General features: G+C 44.3%; 1 protein-coding gene across 1 annotated transcript in view; it reads right to left on the bottom strand.

Annotated features, from left to right (window-relative positions):
* Positions 1-16,724, bottom strand: part of DCC (DCC netrin 1 receptor) — a 456,614-nt gene that overhangs the window by 126,605 nt on the left and 313,285 nt on the right. Inside the window, exons 11-13 of the mRNA XM_048503204.1 lie at positions 11,291-11,529; positions 4,309-4,447; positions 642-749 (exon numbers count right to left, since the gene is read on the bottom strand). Of these exons, the coding sequence (XP_048359161.1) occupies positions 642-749; positions 4,309-4,447; positions 11,291-11,529 (486 nt within the window). The remainder of the gene's footprint in view (positions 1-641; positions 750-4,308; positions 4,448-11,290; positions 11,530-16,724) is intronic.

The following is a 16,724-nucleotide window of genomic DNA, read 5'->3' as shown; positions in this document are numbered from 1 at the left end:
TTTGGGGACAGGACCTGTGTGAACTCCCCCCCGAAACAGTTTGTGTTTGTTTGTTTGTTTGTTTATTATTAATTTTATATACCGCCCTCCCCCTGAGGGCTCAAAGCGGTTCACAACAAGGTTAAAACATACATTAAAACATAATTTAAATATTAATTACATAAGAACAGAACCCATTTAAAAATGTGGATGGCGTCTGGCTACCCCCCTCCCTCCCCTTGTGCCCACGGGAGGCCAGATGACATGGTAGATGTATTTTTAACCAGGCTGGCCAAACGCCTGGCGCAACAGGTCCGTCTTGCAGGCCATGCGGAAACTCTGTAAGTCCCGCAGGGCCCTGATCTCCCTACGGAGCCTGTTCCACCAGGTAGGGGCCAGGGCTGAAAAGGCCCCGCCCCTTGTCAAGGCCAGCTTGATCATTTTTGGGCCAGGGATCACGAGTAGGTCCTCCTCCGAGGAGCAGAGGGGCCTACCAGGGCAATATGGGGAGAGGCGCTCCCTCAGGTATGCAGGTCCGAGACCGCGAACGGTGTTGCGTCCTACGCCTGTTATATTTGCCCTATGCAGAATCCACCTCAGTTTTACACACACCTCCAAGTCAGTTGTAAAACCAAAAGGCACAGAACACAACAGTAGCTTACCAGTAATCTTGCCGTTGGCTTCCAATGGAGGCTGCCAGCTCACAATGACGGCCCGAGGTTTGCCTTCTCGAGTAATGACTGTCAAATCCTTGGGAGCAGAGTTTGGGGCTTGGAAGAAGACAAAATCACCGATATTTTTAAACAGAAGAAATGTGAGGGAACAATCAAACATATGTAACTGACCATGATCCACCAGGAAGTGATCTTACACAAGCTCCTTTGAAACCCTTGAGAACCACCTAAGAAACTGAGTGTATCTATTTCAGTGGACCACCGTAAGGAGGCCTGACAGACTGTTAATTTGGGCAAATGCCGTCAAAGTTCCCTACTTCAGATATCTGACAAAGGAAGCTTTGATTCTCAAAAACTTATACGCCAAAAATCATGTGGGTCTCTGAGGTGCTACTGGGCTCAAATCTCATTGTTCTACTGCAAAGCAAAATGGCTGCCCTCAAACTGTCTTGTGCAGATACGGCTTTCAAAAACATTCTGTATTAAGAAAAATCTTAGATAGTAATGACAGTAATCTCATATTAATGCTTTTCTGAGCCAATGCACCTTTCCCTTGCTCCTTTTCTCCTTGCTTTTATTTATTTATTTTATTTATTTATGATTCGTTTGATATACCGAAAGGGCTCTGGCTTTTACAATGTGTTATAGTGCTTAAGATGGTGGACTCTAATCTGGAGAACAGGTTTGATTTCCCCACCCCCGTGGTGGCAGGGGCTGATGGGAATTGTAGTCCATAACATCTGGAGTGCCAAAGGTTCGCCACCACTGCCCCACCCCCATCCTCCAAATGAGCAGCTGACTATGATCTGGTGAACTGGATTTGTTTCCCCATCCCTACCCACGACACCTTCTGGGTGACTTTGGGCCAGTCACAGTTCTCTCCTGAACTCTTTCAGCCCCATCTTCCTTACAAGGTGTTTGTTGTAAGGAGAGGAAGGGAAGGTATGGATAAGCTGCCTTGAGTCTCCTTAGAGGAGAGAAAGGCAGGGTAAAAATCCAAATTCTTCTTCATCTCCAAGAACTGATTTTGCACCCCAACCCCCCTCCCACAAGCATCCAGCACCCATCTTTTTAATAACTTTCCAGGTGCCTTGGATGGGGGCTTTTCCCCCGTGATGCATGCATAGTGCATTCTTTTGACTGGTGCGAGGGCTCGCCCAGCTCCAGCCCTCCTAAAGTCCACTCACCAATCTCTCTCCTCACTCCCATTGCCCCTCACCTTCCCCTTTTCAAAAACAAGGGGTTCTTTTGTAGTCCTTCCCACTGCAGAGGCAGAGGGTGCAATGGAGGTGGGAGGATGGGATCCCTGCTTTCGCTGCCGCAAACCTGCCACCCAGAGCTTGCTAGAATCTCATTCCAGAAACCACTGGTCTATTTTCGGTTGTGGGGTGGGCTGTGTTTCTCCCTCTTTTTTCACCCCCACATGATTAAATGGTTGGAACCCTGGGGACATTTGACCCCATATGTCCCCCTGGGCAGTACGCCCCTGATCCCTGACTACAGGAACTCTAAACAGTCAAATGACTAAGAATCCAATAAGAGGCTTAACTGCAACATTTGTATTAGAACAAGAATTCCTTTAACAAAATATTTTGAGGAGGAGAAACACAGGGATGGGCTCAGAATCAACCCCCAAAAGAAAACACATTAGTTGGAAAGTAGGCAGAAATTGCCTATGGAAATATGCGCACACGTATGAGATTTTCTCCGGCAAGTGACAACTCTGCTTTTTCCCAGTTCCCGATTGCATGGAGAGAGGTATGTACGCTCACCTCCGCGTAGCTCCTAATGAAGATGCATATCTTGGCATTGCAGCGGTTGCTTCAACCCAAGTTTTCTCTCAGGTAGACACATGCTCTCTCAAGCATTACTTTATGTATTTATTTAACGTTATTTGTTCCTCACGTTTCTACCCAATGGGGACCCAAAGCGGCTTGTATCATTCTCCTCTCGTCCATTCTATCCCTGCAGCAACCTAGCAATGTGAATTAGGCTGGAGGGCGTGTGATTGGCCCACAGTCACCCACCAAGGTTCCATGGCAAAGTGAACATTCGAATAGCCATTTTTTGAAGCTTGATACAAAGAGCTGCAATGTCATAGCCCCTTAAATCATGTAATACTGAGCCAAACCTAACTGCTAATGCTTTGGCGGAGTCAGCAATGTCCTCCTTTTCCTCCAAAATCTCTTCCACTTTTTCGGCATTGCTTGCAAAAATATTTGCTCATTTATTTGCAATTCTGTTGCTCCTTTTGACCTTCAAGAGATGTAATTTCCTCCTACTTATGTTATCACACGGCCTAGACTGATGGTGGGTCTATGCTGCTTATGTGACCCCTGGTTGGCTGGGGTCCAGGAATAATGAATACATTATGTGGTTGTTTCTCAGACTTGGATGGTTTTAAAGGGGTGTTAGACAAATTTATGGAGGGTTGGTCTATCTCTGGCCATGATAGCTGAATGGGACCTCTAGGGCCAGATGCAGGGAAGCAGTCACTTGACGAGGAATGCTCCTTGTGGACTCCATTTGACAACTTCCCTTTGACATCTAACTGGCCAATACTGCAAACAAAGGGGATGAAACAGATAGACCACTGATCTGATATAGAAGGGTTATTTTTATTAGGGTGTTGTGGGTTTTCCGGGTTGTATGGCTGTGTTCCAGTAGCATTCTCTCCTGATGTTTCGCCTGCCTCTGTGGCTGGCATCCTCAGATTTATTTTTACTTTCACCAATAATTTTACTAAGGAATTGTTTTAGATAATTATTCTAATAAATCTAATGAAAGCGAAATAACCAGTTGTAAAAGAAAATGGAGTTGAAAATAGTAGAAACAATGTTGGCAAACAGAAACAAGATACATGTGCATATTCACACAGCCAAAATATTTGTTCAGGAATAGCCATAGATTGGGGGATTTTTTTTCCTTCCAAACCAGTGTTTTCAGTCAGACAAACATTTGGAACTAAGGAACATCTAGAATCACAGAGAATTATTCAGCATCATTCAGTCCGTGGGACTTGGATCTGGACAATGGCCAATACTTTCAGCATTAAAGAAGTAAACCTCAAGGGAAATCACATAAAATTCAAGACCATGATTTCCTTTGTCCTCATTAATAGATTACCACAAGGAACAGCGATATGACCAAGAAGAGTAATGTGATATCAAAGCACACTTTCCCTTCATACATCAGGCCTTGAATGCAATCAGATTCCTTGAGCCCTTGATAAATTAATACATAATGCTCACTACAAAACTCTGGTTCTAATAATAATAGAGGATTTCTGCCCATGTTTCTCATCTGATCTTGGTGTCCTTTGAAAAATGAATGGCATCTATACCTCATCATTAGTGAGGGAAGTCTTTGAAGTTCATGGCACTCGTACTGCACAGCACTGCAAAAATTCCATTCATTAAAGTGCAGCAACCTGGCTTCGAGCCATTTTAAGAGATGCTGAATGAAACGGCTGCTTTGCTTGCTTTGTTTTGCTAACCACTGGTAGGGAAGAAGTCAATTTTAAAATTATTATTTTAAGTAGTCTACGCCATACAGTAAAATAAAGTACAGTCTACTTTAGGAACAAAAGTGGTATGTTCCTTTTAAAAAAAATACCATTTTAAATCTTGTTTTAAGGGAACCAAACAATACATACCTGCTTCATAGGTAGTGGCGTGAGCAGTCATACTCCACGTGCTTGACCTTCGACCTTTTGTTACCATGACAGAAAATTCGTACATTGTATTTGGCTTCAGCCCGGATACCGTGTGACTCAAGGCTGTTGTATCTGCTGACTATAAAGGGTAGAAGGTAATTACGATACAATATTGCTAGAGTGATGTTAGAAAGCAAATCTGAAGATGACGTGATGTCAGTCCTTCCTCCAGTATATAAGTTTCTGCTAGGTTAGTTTTCAAAATGTAGATACTTATAACTCACTTTTCACCCCAACAGGAAGCCACAATAGGTCGAATCCCCACTACCGTCTTAGCCAGGTTTCAGAACACAAACTAACAAGGTTTGAGGGACGACCTCCCCGATCAAATCCCCACTACCGTCTTAGCCAGGTTTGAGGTTGTTTGTGTTCTGAAACCTGGTTAAGACGGTAGTGGGGATTCGACTGGGGAGGTCGTCCCTCAAACCTGGTTAGTTTGTGTTCTGAAACCTGGTTAAGACGGTAGTGGGGATTCGACCAGTAGTTTACAATATTTTTCCCTCCTCCATTTTGTCCCTAATAACCACACTGAGTGAATTTGTGTGATGAGGAAAGTCCAAAGGTGAGGTAGCTCACAAAGGTGAGGTACTGAACAATGCTGCTGAAGATATTACCTGGTGGACAGGTTTATATGGGAACAGATGGTCTTTTCGTCTACTCCACAGGTGTCGAACTCACGGCCCTCCAGATGTTATGGACTACAGCTCCCATCAGCCCCTGCCAGCATCATGCTGGCAGGGGCTGATGGGAACTGTAGTCCATAACATCTGGAGAGCTGCGAGTTTGACACCTATGGTCTACTCCACTAGCAAACTACCCTAGGTCAGGATTCACCATCAGTACATTGTAAGTGAACGGCTCTTTAAGGGGAGCCATTTTAATACATTTTAATAGATTTTTAAAAAGAGATCTAATGGAGACTAAACATTCACTTTATTCAAGAAGTTATTCGAGAAGTTTAAAAATAACTTCTCGAATAAAATGAATTTTCAGTCTCCAGTGGATCTTTTTTTAAAAAAAAATCTAAATACATAGCTGTTTGTCATTTTCCTACAAGGGCATCCTGAGATTCAATAGTGTAGTCGTACTATATTTGTTTATAATCCTGTTTACAATTGAATGGTCAAAATTTTTAATCTATGTTATATTTTTTATAAATGAAGTGTGATGTTAGAATGCAAAACTACTCACAGATGACACGCACAATTCTTTTAAATTTAAACAATGGTGCATCCCCACGCTTTTATACCTTATGCCCGTGGTGGCGAACCTTTGGCACTCCAGATGTTATGGACTACAATTCCCATCAGCCCCTGCCAGTATGGCCAATTTGCAGGGGCTGATGGGAATTGTAGTCCATAACATCTGGAGTGCCAAAGGTTCGCCACCACTGCCTTATGCCAATAAAGGTCTATTGTGATTGTGATTGGGAGATTCAATAATTCATATTTAATCAGATGATCAGGAAAAAAAAACCCCTTTCAGCCACCTCTTCAGTAAATATGTACACAAGCTCTTATCAAAAAAGTTCTCAGCTTAATACCTTTGTATGTACTTTGGCTTGGTTAAGTATCTGCTTTCGTTCATTTGTTTTATTGTGGAAAATGAATTATTCATCTTGTTGACGGAAGTCAGTTAGGAACAGGTAAATAAACAGGAGCTAATGCGTATGGAGGGAGTTTGGTAATGCAGTGTTTTCCCTCATCTGCCTTTTGTTTAAGCTTGTATTAAGGAACCACTTTAGCACAGCAAGATTCTTATCTCAAAACAAGACAAGAAGCAGAGCCAGAGGAAAACAGCAGTGAAGTACCAACACAGGTGGAATTTTTTGCACTTCTCTGGATTTAGAGAATTCCAGCATGCAGTTCCATCTGAGGAAATGGCACCCCATGGCTCTGGTAATCCTTATATCACTGCTCACATCCATAAGAGAGTAAAAATGAACACTGAGAGGATCTCTGATCCCTTTAAGAAAACAAGTCCCTAGTTCTACTGGATTTCAACCGTCAGCGTGAAAAGTTCGGCAACAGCTAGTGCAGGGGTCTGCAACCTGTGGCTCTCCAGATGTTCATGGACTACAATTCCCATCAGCCCCTGCCACCATGGCCAATTGGGGCTGATGGGAATTGTAGTTCATGAACATCTGGAGAGACGCAGTTTGCAGACCTCTGCGCTAGTGAAATCTCAGTCTGCCTTTGAGTATTCGGTCCCTGGAAAGGCTCCTGGGGCTCAGGGGCTCTGGCAGAGTCCATGGCTGTAGAGCCTCCCTACTACACACTGCCAGGGAAGGATTTGAAGATAGTAAACAATGGCAGCAATAGGGAGTTGTAGTTGTTGTATGGTCAGTAATAGTGATTTCTTTTCTGAGTTTGGCTGGCATCTTCATCTTCTCTGAAGATGCCAGCCACAGATGCAGGTGAAACGTCAGGAGAGAATGTTACTGGAACACAGCCATACAACCTGGAAAACCCACAACACCCTAGTGATTCTGGCTGCGAAAGCCTTTGACAACACAATGGAAGCACTGTTTGTGAGCATGGTGTGGTGTTCCATCTGAACATAACACCAAGCACCATTGGGGAAAGGACACAGGGTCCTTTCAGGATAGGGGGGTTCCGGGGGCAGAGCCAATCATATTATTATTACTATTATTACTATTATTACTATTATTTATTTATTTTATTTAATATACCGCACCATCCCCGAAGGGCTCTGTGCGATGTACAACATAAAACCATATATATAAAATCATCATAATACAGCTTCCATAAATACAACATAAATACAACATAGTTGGCTTCTACTTGGCTTTCAGCCCAGGAACACTCCCAGCATAGCTCTTGGGCTTACGCCACCCAAAAGGTTGGCATGAGTTTGTTTTGGGCTATGGAGGGCTTTTGGGAAGCTATGTTCTTTTTTCACTGCCTTTCCTTGGCTCATTCTGCAAGGGCCAAAAATAGCAGTGTGAAAATGGTGTGAAAATGGTGTAAATGGGTTTACAACGGTATAAAAGGGTTTATACCATTTTCACGCCATTTTCACACCACTGTTTTTGGCCCATGTGGAATGAGCCCTTGTCACCTCTGGTGACAGCATGGTGGTAAATCTCTGGCCACCAGAGCCCTCTCGATTGGTCTGGTAGTTGGCTGTTTTTTTAAAAGAGGAATTTCAAGGCTTCAATTGTTGCCAAATTGTCCCTTCAAAAAAATACATAATGCATCTTTCTGATGGGCTCCTGGATTCAAATCCCTACTCAGCTATGAAGCTCATTGGATGACTTTGGGCCAGCCACTCCCTTTTAGCCTGTTCTATCTCACAGGGTTGTTGTGAAGATAAAACGAAATAAGATCCATTCATTCTGCCCATAGCTAGTCAGAGACGTCGCATCATAAAAGTGGAATAGATAGACAGATCTGGATAAGATGGTTAGTGTATTTTTTTTCTTTTGAGTTCTTTGCCAGTTTTGACCATAATTTGTGTTGCTTAAAATCTGCAAAAGACTTTTGAAAGTTGACATCAAAATGTGATAAAACAGAGGCATAAACCACAAAAGAGACTCTAAAACTCATCAGTTCTGCTGCGATATTATATCTGTCCAGCTCCCCCCCAAAAAACAAGCTACAACCATGTTGACAGATGGCAAAGGGGAAAACTGTAAGATTTCATAAACAAAGAAAATACATACAGGCTGATCAAAACAAAGTGGACTTTGGACAAACATAAGAGGACCCTTATTCTTGCAATGAAAGGGAAAATTCATTGATTCAAACTATTTGTTTCATGCTTTGATCCAAAGCATTAGCATTTCAATCGTCCCCAAATAGACTTTAAGAAAAAAAAAACCATCAGTAGGGTGAACGGGAGCAACTGGCTCTAGCTTTTCAGGCTAATCTTCCGCACTTCTCAATAAAACAGGATTGGGCAATGTTAACACTCAACAGGGGACAGAGGTATTGCAAAGGGAAAAAGACCTGAGAGTATTTTTTTTGTGTGGCTTTGGAAGTAGACACACCCATACAAAAGATTAAATGTGGCAGGAAGACCTTTGGGACGAGGGGAGGAAACACTGTCTACTGGCTGTGTGTGATGGTGGTGGAAAGATTAAGAACATAAGAACATAAGAACAAGCCATTTGGATCAGACCAGAGTCCATCTAGTCCAGCTCTCTGCTACTCGCAGTGGCCCACCAGGTGCCTTTGGGAGCTCACATGCATTATGTGAAAGCAATGGTCTTTTGCGGCTGTTGCTCCCGAGCACCTGAGCTGTTAAGGCATTTGCAATCTCAGATCAAAGAGGATCAAGATTGGTAGCCATAGATCAACTTCTCCTCCATAAATCTGTCCAAGCCCCTTTTAAAGCTATCCAGGTTAGTGGCCATCACCACCTCCTGTGGCAGCATATTCCAAACACCAATCACACGTTGCGTGAAGAAGTGTTTCCTTTTATTAGTCCTAATTCTCTCCCCCCCCCCCAGCATTTTCAATGTATGCCCCCTGGTTCTAGTATTGTGAGATTCATCAAGTCACAAGTGAGATTCATCAAGTCACAAGTGAGATTCTAGTATTCCAGTATTCATCAAGTCACAGCCAACTTATGGGGACCATGTAAAGTTTTTAAGGTGAAAGGAACAAAAGTGGTTTGCCATTGTCAGCCTCCGCACAGCGACCATGGATTTCATCGGTGGCCTCCCATCTAAGTTCTAACCAGGGCTGAAGATCTGATGAGATTGGTCTAGCTTGGCCATCTGGGTGAAGACGCCAGTTTGTGCATTTTGGAAAATTTGTTGTGTTTCCAGATGGATTTTGTAATCCGCCTCAACACCAGATACAGTGCAACAGCGGGATAAAAACACCTTTCCGGATCAATAAACACTGAGGCCCACTCTGCACGGGCCAAAAACAGTATCCCAGGCATGGTAAAAACACCGTTTGGGGGGAGCCCTTCGCATGGCTGCCGCCTCTGAAATGAGGCAGCCCCGTGCTTCCCCCCCACCAACCAGCGGGGAAACGGTGTTTTTGAAACTTGCTCAATGAGCAAGTTTTTTTTCAAAAACACCGTTTTGCACCCAGCACTGGGTGGGAGGTGCTGCTTTTAGGCGCATCCTGTTTTTTTTAAAAAAACTTATTTTCTTGCCCTGCGCATCTCCACGGGGACGAAGAGACATGCTCATGCTGCCCTCTGACCCCCGAGGCATCGCTGTGGCCTAGGGGCATGTTTTCTAATCCCTGCAGAGCTGCACAGGGTGAGAAGTTTTTTAAAAAGCAGGATGCGCCTCCTTGCAGAGGCACCTTTGCAGGCCGCGGCAACTCCAGGACCACTTGCACAGAAGCGTGCGAATGGGCCCGGGGCTCCACCGGTATCATGTACACCAGTGTGCAGTCACTTCACTGGCCCAGGTGGAACGGGCCTGAGATGTAAACATCAAAGACCATTCAAATGTCAGAGCTTTGCTGGGAGTTCAAAGCACTGGAATATCTTCCAGAGTGCACACGTAGTCAACTAGACCTCTGGTTTCAGAGAAAGGATGCCGACGACTGACAGATGATGGGGAGACGTCAACAAATGAGGACTGTGATATGTTGGTGGGCCTTCCTGTTGTATCTGTTTGGTCACTGTCAGAAATAAAATGGTGGGCTAGATGGACCACTGGTCTGGTCCAGGAAGGATGTTCTTCTGTCATGATGCAAGTGGAGATTTGTTTGACCCCGCTTCCTTGTAGCAGGTAAACTGTTTTCCGACATGCTGGGCTCATTTCTGCTGCACTTATGTAATATTTAGCTCAGGCTGTGTTAATGAGAGATGAAAATCCCTGCTAACTTTGATTTGCACCCCTCATTTCCCATTAGGCGTGACTATTAGTGCTCCAGACTGGCATAACTAACCGCATCAAAGAGAAGGGTGAACCAGTTTAGGCATTTCCCAGTCCCCTTGCTTCTTGTTGTTGCATGTTCTATTTTATTTGTTTCTAGTTTTTCTCCTCTGTGGAAGACCTAAGGGCTTTCCCCACTGACAGAGTTGAACTGGTTTCTACCTAGGTTCGCCTCAGTGAATCCCCACCGCCACCGAGCTCAACAATGTTTTGTCTCAGTTCCCCCCTCTCAGAACTGTGACATCCTTGTCGCAGTTATAAACTACGCTTTTCTGCCGGAACAAGCATTGAAACGACACCTCATCCGTTCAACCAATCACGATCCGCTTTTGTGGCATGCGCAGAACGGGAGTGTCGTGGCGGGCAGAAAGCACATGTAACTGTAAACTGTAAACTGTAAAAATTGTTTTAAAAAATGCTCCCATTTCCCGCCGTAGCATAAGCTCCAATCACGATCGAGGAGCGAAACAGGCACCAAGATGATCCCGCCCACTTAGCTCGGTTCCAGGGGGCCAACCGAGTCGACCTTAGCTCCCTTCTGTAGTGGGGAAAGCCCCCTAGATTCAGATTCCTCCTAGCTCTATGGTATATAGTAGGGTCCCAGTGGTGCTTTCCAGATGTTCAAAATAGTCCACCCATCAGTTTGGTCAGCATGGCCAATTGGCCATGCTGGTAGGGGCTGATGGGAATTGTAGTTCCTGAACATCTGGAGAGCCGCAGGTTCCCTACCCCTGCCATAGTGTCTGAGGCTGCCATTCCCTCCAGGGCAACATCTCTGAAGTTTGGAGATCAGCTGCAATAATAGGGAAGCTCCAGGCCCTCCCTGGAGTTTGGCTACCCTGCCTCCTATCCAAATCACTGATCAGATCCACACACCCACTTAGCGTCACTAATGACGCAATATCACAAACTCTCAGACCATCTGCTGGGACAACATTATGAATTTCCAGGCGTTTCATGCAGCCCTGCTCATGATAATCAGAGACAGACCTCTGTTAAGCAATGAAGCGAACACAAAGAGAGAAGCTTGTTTGGAAATGCTTACAAACCCACCTTGTATTTAGCACTTGTGGAATAGCTGGTTCTCCATCGCACTGTGTAGAACCGGACTTCGGTCATCTTCTGATTCTTCGGGACAGAATTGTCCGCCCAGCTGACCCTCACGGCATCATGGGTTAACGCAACAGCTTGAACACCTACTGGTGGGAGCATGGGGGTGGAGACATCTGGGACTGAGGTAGGGAAATCATCAAGCAAAGGATAAAAATCAACTTCTAATGGGTCAATGGGATCTGGGTCACAAAAGCCACCCAAATGAGCATTCCACAAATTAAAAAAAAAGATTTTTTAAAAAATCATAACAGCCGGCAGGAAGATACACATCACGATGGGTTAAATGTATGGCGAAACAATGATGACAGGGGAAGAATATGAAAAGAACAAAAAGAGAGAGCTGTTAATTTTTTAAAAAAGGAACACAAACAATAATTAAGTTACGCTACAGCCTTCAAACTAAACAATATGTTTCTTTCTTTTTTTTAAGTTTGAATGCATTACAAATACGCTGCTCCACTCTCTTTTCTCCCGGCAAAGTTTCGAGGCCTAGTTTGTCATCAAAATGAGTCCCATGTCTTTATAATAAAACAAATGTATGCTAGATTTACAAAGAAACCCAAACAAAGTACAGAAGAACAAGCTATTCTGAATGCTGTGTTTTGTAAGCACAGCACACTCCGGCATGTGTAGGAGTTACCTGCATTCGCCTGAAACCTCTCAACATTTTACTCTAAATGGCACTTGAAAGAGCACCATCTGTTTAAATATTCTTGAAAGAAAAGAAAAAACCCCGAATGAGCTTATTTACTGAGATTAAGGACAAGCAAAAACTTATTTGCTTGATTTCATTCTCACTTGTATCTGTGTTGTACAGCATCTTGATGACTGCGCTCGTCGTTCACGGAATGTATCTGCATGGTCCTGATGCTATCTCCTTTCTGTCATTTTCCCTTTTCTTTGCCCTCGCTGCCCTTGGTCTGCTTTGCCTTCACTGTTATTTAATTTGACAGCCTGTGGGGAACGCGGTGATTTTGTTGATTCCATCACAATTCCACCTCTCAGATAATGAGATCATGAATGCGTGTCAGCAAAATCAGGTGGCCTGCCCCAGCTAATCAAATTAAACCCCAGCACGAGCTAATGAGGGCAAGGACAGTGAGGGCACGAATAGGACAATGGGACTGAGAAGCGGCAGCAGCAGCTGCCATCAGGCAAATGAAAAAAAAAAGAACATTAGGAGCACCAGAATAATTTCAGCGTTCGTTATAAGCTAGCAGACAATTAAAATGTTCAGTCAAGCGAGTAATTTGGGGTCATTTATTTGGTTATTATTACATTAGATGTTCTATTTGGAAACGAACATCAAAGTTGGGAGAATATTCAGCGCAGCCAAAGGATTACGTTTATTGACTGGAAGGTGCGAAAACGATTCAAGCTAGAAATGAGTACTGGCGTTTCCTCAAATTCTGTGCGATGGTACGCCAAAAGCGTGGATAACACGGTTGTCGACAGCTTGAACCATCTCATGGTGTCTAGCGTGACCCCTTGGAGCATGGAAGCAGGTATCATGAAGGCGTACCAGCATTATTCACAGAACTTTGTGGGGAAAGAACCAGTGGTGGGATCCAAAAATTTTGATAACAGGTTCCCATGGTGGTGGGATTCAAACTGTGGAATAGCGCCAATGGGGCTGGGCAGGGCACAACGGGGGGTGTGGCCGGGCATTCTGGGGTGGGGCATTCCTGGGCAGGGCTGTGGCAAGGACACAGCCGCTGCGCCGGTCCTTGGGCAGGAAACAAATGCACGCAGGTGCAGGCTGCCGGACACACCGGTGTACCTCCTGCTAGACTGCTTCAAGTTCTGTGTGCTACTGCTGAGAGGAGGGGCGTAACTAAGGCAAAAATCACGTGGCAAAATCACCAATTTGTAACTCCCTCTCGGCACACACAAATAATTAGTAACCTACTCTTGGGAACCTGTGAGAACCTGCTGGATCCCACCTCTGGAAAGAACGCTTTCCAGTTCCTCAGCCTGGCCTTCATTAAGAGCAGTTAAGCTGTGATCCATCAAAAATGCTACACATTCCCTTCAAAGATCTAAATTATCTGGGATCACTTCTCATCAGTTTGCCACTGATTGTGTGTTCCTGCATTGCAGGGGAGTGGACTGGATGGCCCTTGGGGTCTCTCCCAACTCTATGATTCTATGATATACCCCATTTATTTATGTATTTTAGAAAATTCGTACTTTCTGCCCTTGTGCAGGCCACCAAAATGGCTAACAAGTTATGCATAGTGAAAACATATCTTAAAAGCCATTAAACCTATCAAGAAGGACGTTATTAAAACTATTAAAACCAGAACATAAAAAGCAACAATTCAATCATTGGGCTGAAAAGAGGAATCACTGAGGGAACTCCAAAGGAAACAAAGATGTTTTCTCCTGGAAGATGGCAACAGAAAGGGATAGCTAAGCCTTGCTGGAGAGATAATTGAACAGTTTTGGTGCCACAACTGAGAAGGCCCTCTCCTGACTTGCCATCCAACTAATCTGAGAAGACTGTGGTTGCCTGTTAGGTAACCCTGGGCCTGTCACAACTTTGCAGTGTAACCTAACCTGACAAGGTTGTTGTTGTGTGGAGAAGGCAAAAGAATGTAAAAAGTCCCCTATTAAGGAGAAAGGGAGAATTAGCTATATTTGCAACTCTCCTCTTCCTGGAGAGCCAGTGTGGTGTAGTGGTAAAGAGCAGATGGACTCTAATCTGGAGAACTGGGATGGATTCCCCATTCCTCCGCATGAGCAGCAGACTCTTATCTGATGAACTAGATTTGTTTCCCCACTCCTACATTCCAGCTGGGTGAGCTTGGGCTAGTGCAGAAAAGATAGCTTGGGCTAGTCACAGTTCCCTTAGAACTCTCTCAGCCCCACCTACCTCACAAGGTGTCTGTTGTGGGGAGGGGAAGGGCAAAAAGTTTAGTCGTCTTGAGTCTCCTTACAGGAGAGATAGGCGGGTATAAATCCAAACTACTACTTCTACTTCTACTTCTACTTCTACTTCTACTACTACTAGAAGAAGAAGAAGAAGAAGAAGAAGAGGAAGAGGAAGAGGAGGAGGAGGAGGAGGAGGAGGAGGAGGAGGAGGAGGAGGAGGAGTTGTTTGGATTTATAACCCCCCTTTCTCTCCTGTAGGAGACTCAAGATGACTAAACTTTTTCCCCTTCCCCTCCCCACAACAGACACCTTGTGAGGTAGGTGGGGCTGAGAGCTTCTAGTAATACTACTATCCTCCTCCTCCTCCTCCTCCTCCTCTTCTTCTTCTTCCTCTTCCCTTTGTTCCTCCTCCTCCTCCTCCTCCTCCTTTTCCTCCTCCTCCTCCTCCTCCCTTTCTGTCCCAGTTAGCCAATCCTCGCCACACAGAGATTTAAGCATCCAGGAAGTGTCAGGGTCATACAAGCACATGTTAACACTCAAACCTCCAAACATCCTGCCTGCATCCTTAGAGGAAATTAATTGAAAAGCTACTTTCAGAGGTAAGGTGGGTAATGAGCAGAGAACAGTGGCTGGATCATTCTGGATCCATTCTGCTAGCATGGTACAAGGAGATCTCCTCAAATACAAGAGGCTCTTGCACGATTAGAGCCATTTCTTGGGTCAAGGGAAGGTTCGCTGTATGGGGGGAAGGAGCCGCAACAAGTGGACAAGATTTGTAAGATCCAACACTAGGCCGTTTTTGTAGTGGTGCCCTCATTATGAAACCCCCTTCCAGAGCCACTTCTCTCACCCGGCTTGCTGGTTGTTGGCATCGGGCATGTCAGACCCATACTCTGAATCCTGAAATTATTTATCCAATTTTGATATGTTTGCTAGGGTTTTGTGTTGTGTATGTTTCAGGGTGTGCGCGAGGCTTTATGCTGTTGACAAGCCAGGACAAGATACAGGATGCGCTAAACCTTGTGATGGTGAACTCCAATTCTTGATTAGGCAGTTGGGACTGTTGTCAGACTGCAAAAATCAAAGAATTAATACTTGAAAAAAAATCCAGTTGAAACTTACTCAAATCCATGTGCTCCCTGGGTATATAATTTTTAAATGCCTTTTTTAAAAAAAATTGGTTTGGTTTTGGTCATTTTCTAATCAACTGCTAAGCAATTCAGGAGACCAGAATCTTTCCATTGAAAAATAAAACATACATTAATAAACTGGTATTTAAAGCTTGTGCTAAGCTGTATTTTTGTTTTGGTGGGGGAGAGCATAGTTAAAGTTTTGACTCCACTGCACAGTCCATAAAGGCTGGCCTCGACGAGGGGCAAGGCCTTTTCAGCCCTGGCCCCTACCTGGTGGAACAGGCTCCCTAGGGAGATCAGGGCCCTGCGGGACTTACAGAGTTTCCACAGGGCCTGCAAGACAGACCTGTTCCGCCAGACGTTTGGCCAGTCTGGTTAAAAAAAAACATCTACCATGTCATCTGGCCTCCCGTGGGCACAAGGGGGGGAGGGGAGTAGTCAGACGCCATCCACATTTTAAAATGGGTTCTGTTTTTATATAATTGATATTAAATTATGTTTTAATGTTTGTTTTAACCTGTTGTGAACCGTCCTGAGCCCTCAGGGGGAGGGCGGTATATAAAACTAATAACAAACAAACAAACAAACAAATAAATAAGAGTTGGACAATACGCCCCCTTTCTCTCCTGTAAGAGACTCAAAGGGGCTTACAAACTCCTTTCCCTTCCCCCTCACAACAAATACCCTGTGAGGTAGGTGGGGCTGAGAGAGCTCTGAAGAACTATAACTAGCCCAAGGTCACCCCATGGTGGCAGAGTGGGGAATCAAACTCACTTCCTCCATATTAGAGTACACCTGCTTTTAACCACTACGCCACTGCTGATCCTACCACCCCCACACCGTGAGCACATCCACCAGAAAAATATCAAGAAGGAAGGATGGGAGGGAAAGAATTTACATTTATTCTTCAGCTTATTTTTCAGTAAGTTGTTCCTTGCTAAACCCAAAACTACCCCCAAACCCCACTCTCATTTCCTCTTTCTAATTGATGCGAAAAAATATGTCAAGCAGCGTATTAGCATAAACTCTTGGGGAGGGGGAATTAAGTTGCTATTCTTTTCATCATCAAGCTCTTCCCTAAGACACTTTGATACAAAAATGAGACAGAACATGATCAATTTCCCTTTGTACTTGACATTCGCTAAGAGACGTTCTGCAGCGCCATTGTCTAATAATGGAGAATGCTACTCATTTGAGCGTAGACATTTCATTTTGCACCGGAAAACTGAAGACGAGAAACCTGAAAGCGTTTTGCCGAAAAGCGAAGCAGCTGAAAAATTTATAGCTGCGATACTACCGGTTTGCATAGTTGTAACTGAAAGATAACATGTGTTACGTGTTAAAGATATAAAGCATCTTCGTGTTAC

This window comes from Sphaerodactylus townsendi, linkage group LG07 (assembly GCF_021028975.2).
Source record: "Sphaerodactylus townsendi isolate TG3544 linkage group LG07, MPM_Stown_v2.3, whole genome shotgun sequence".
Lineage (NCBI taxonomy): Eukaryota > Metazoa > Chordata > Lepidosauria > Squamata > Sphaerodactylidae > Sphaerodactylus > Sphaerodactylus townsendi.
Note: the sequence above shows the minus strand (reverse complement) of the source record. Positions and strands in the feature narration are given on the sequence as shown.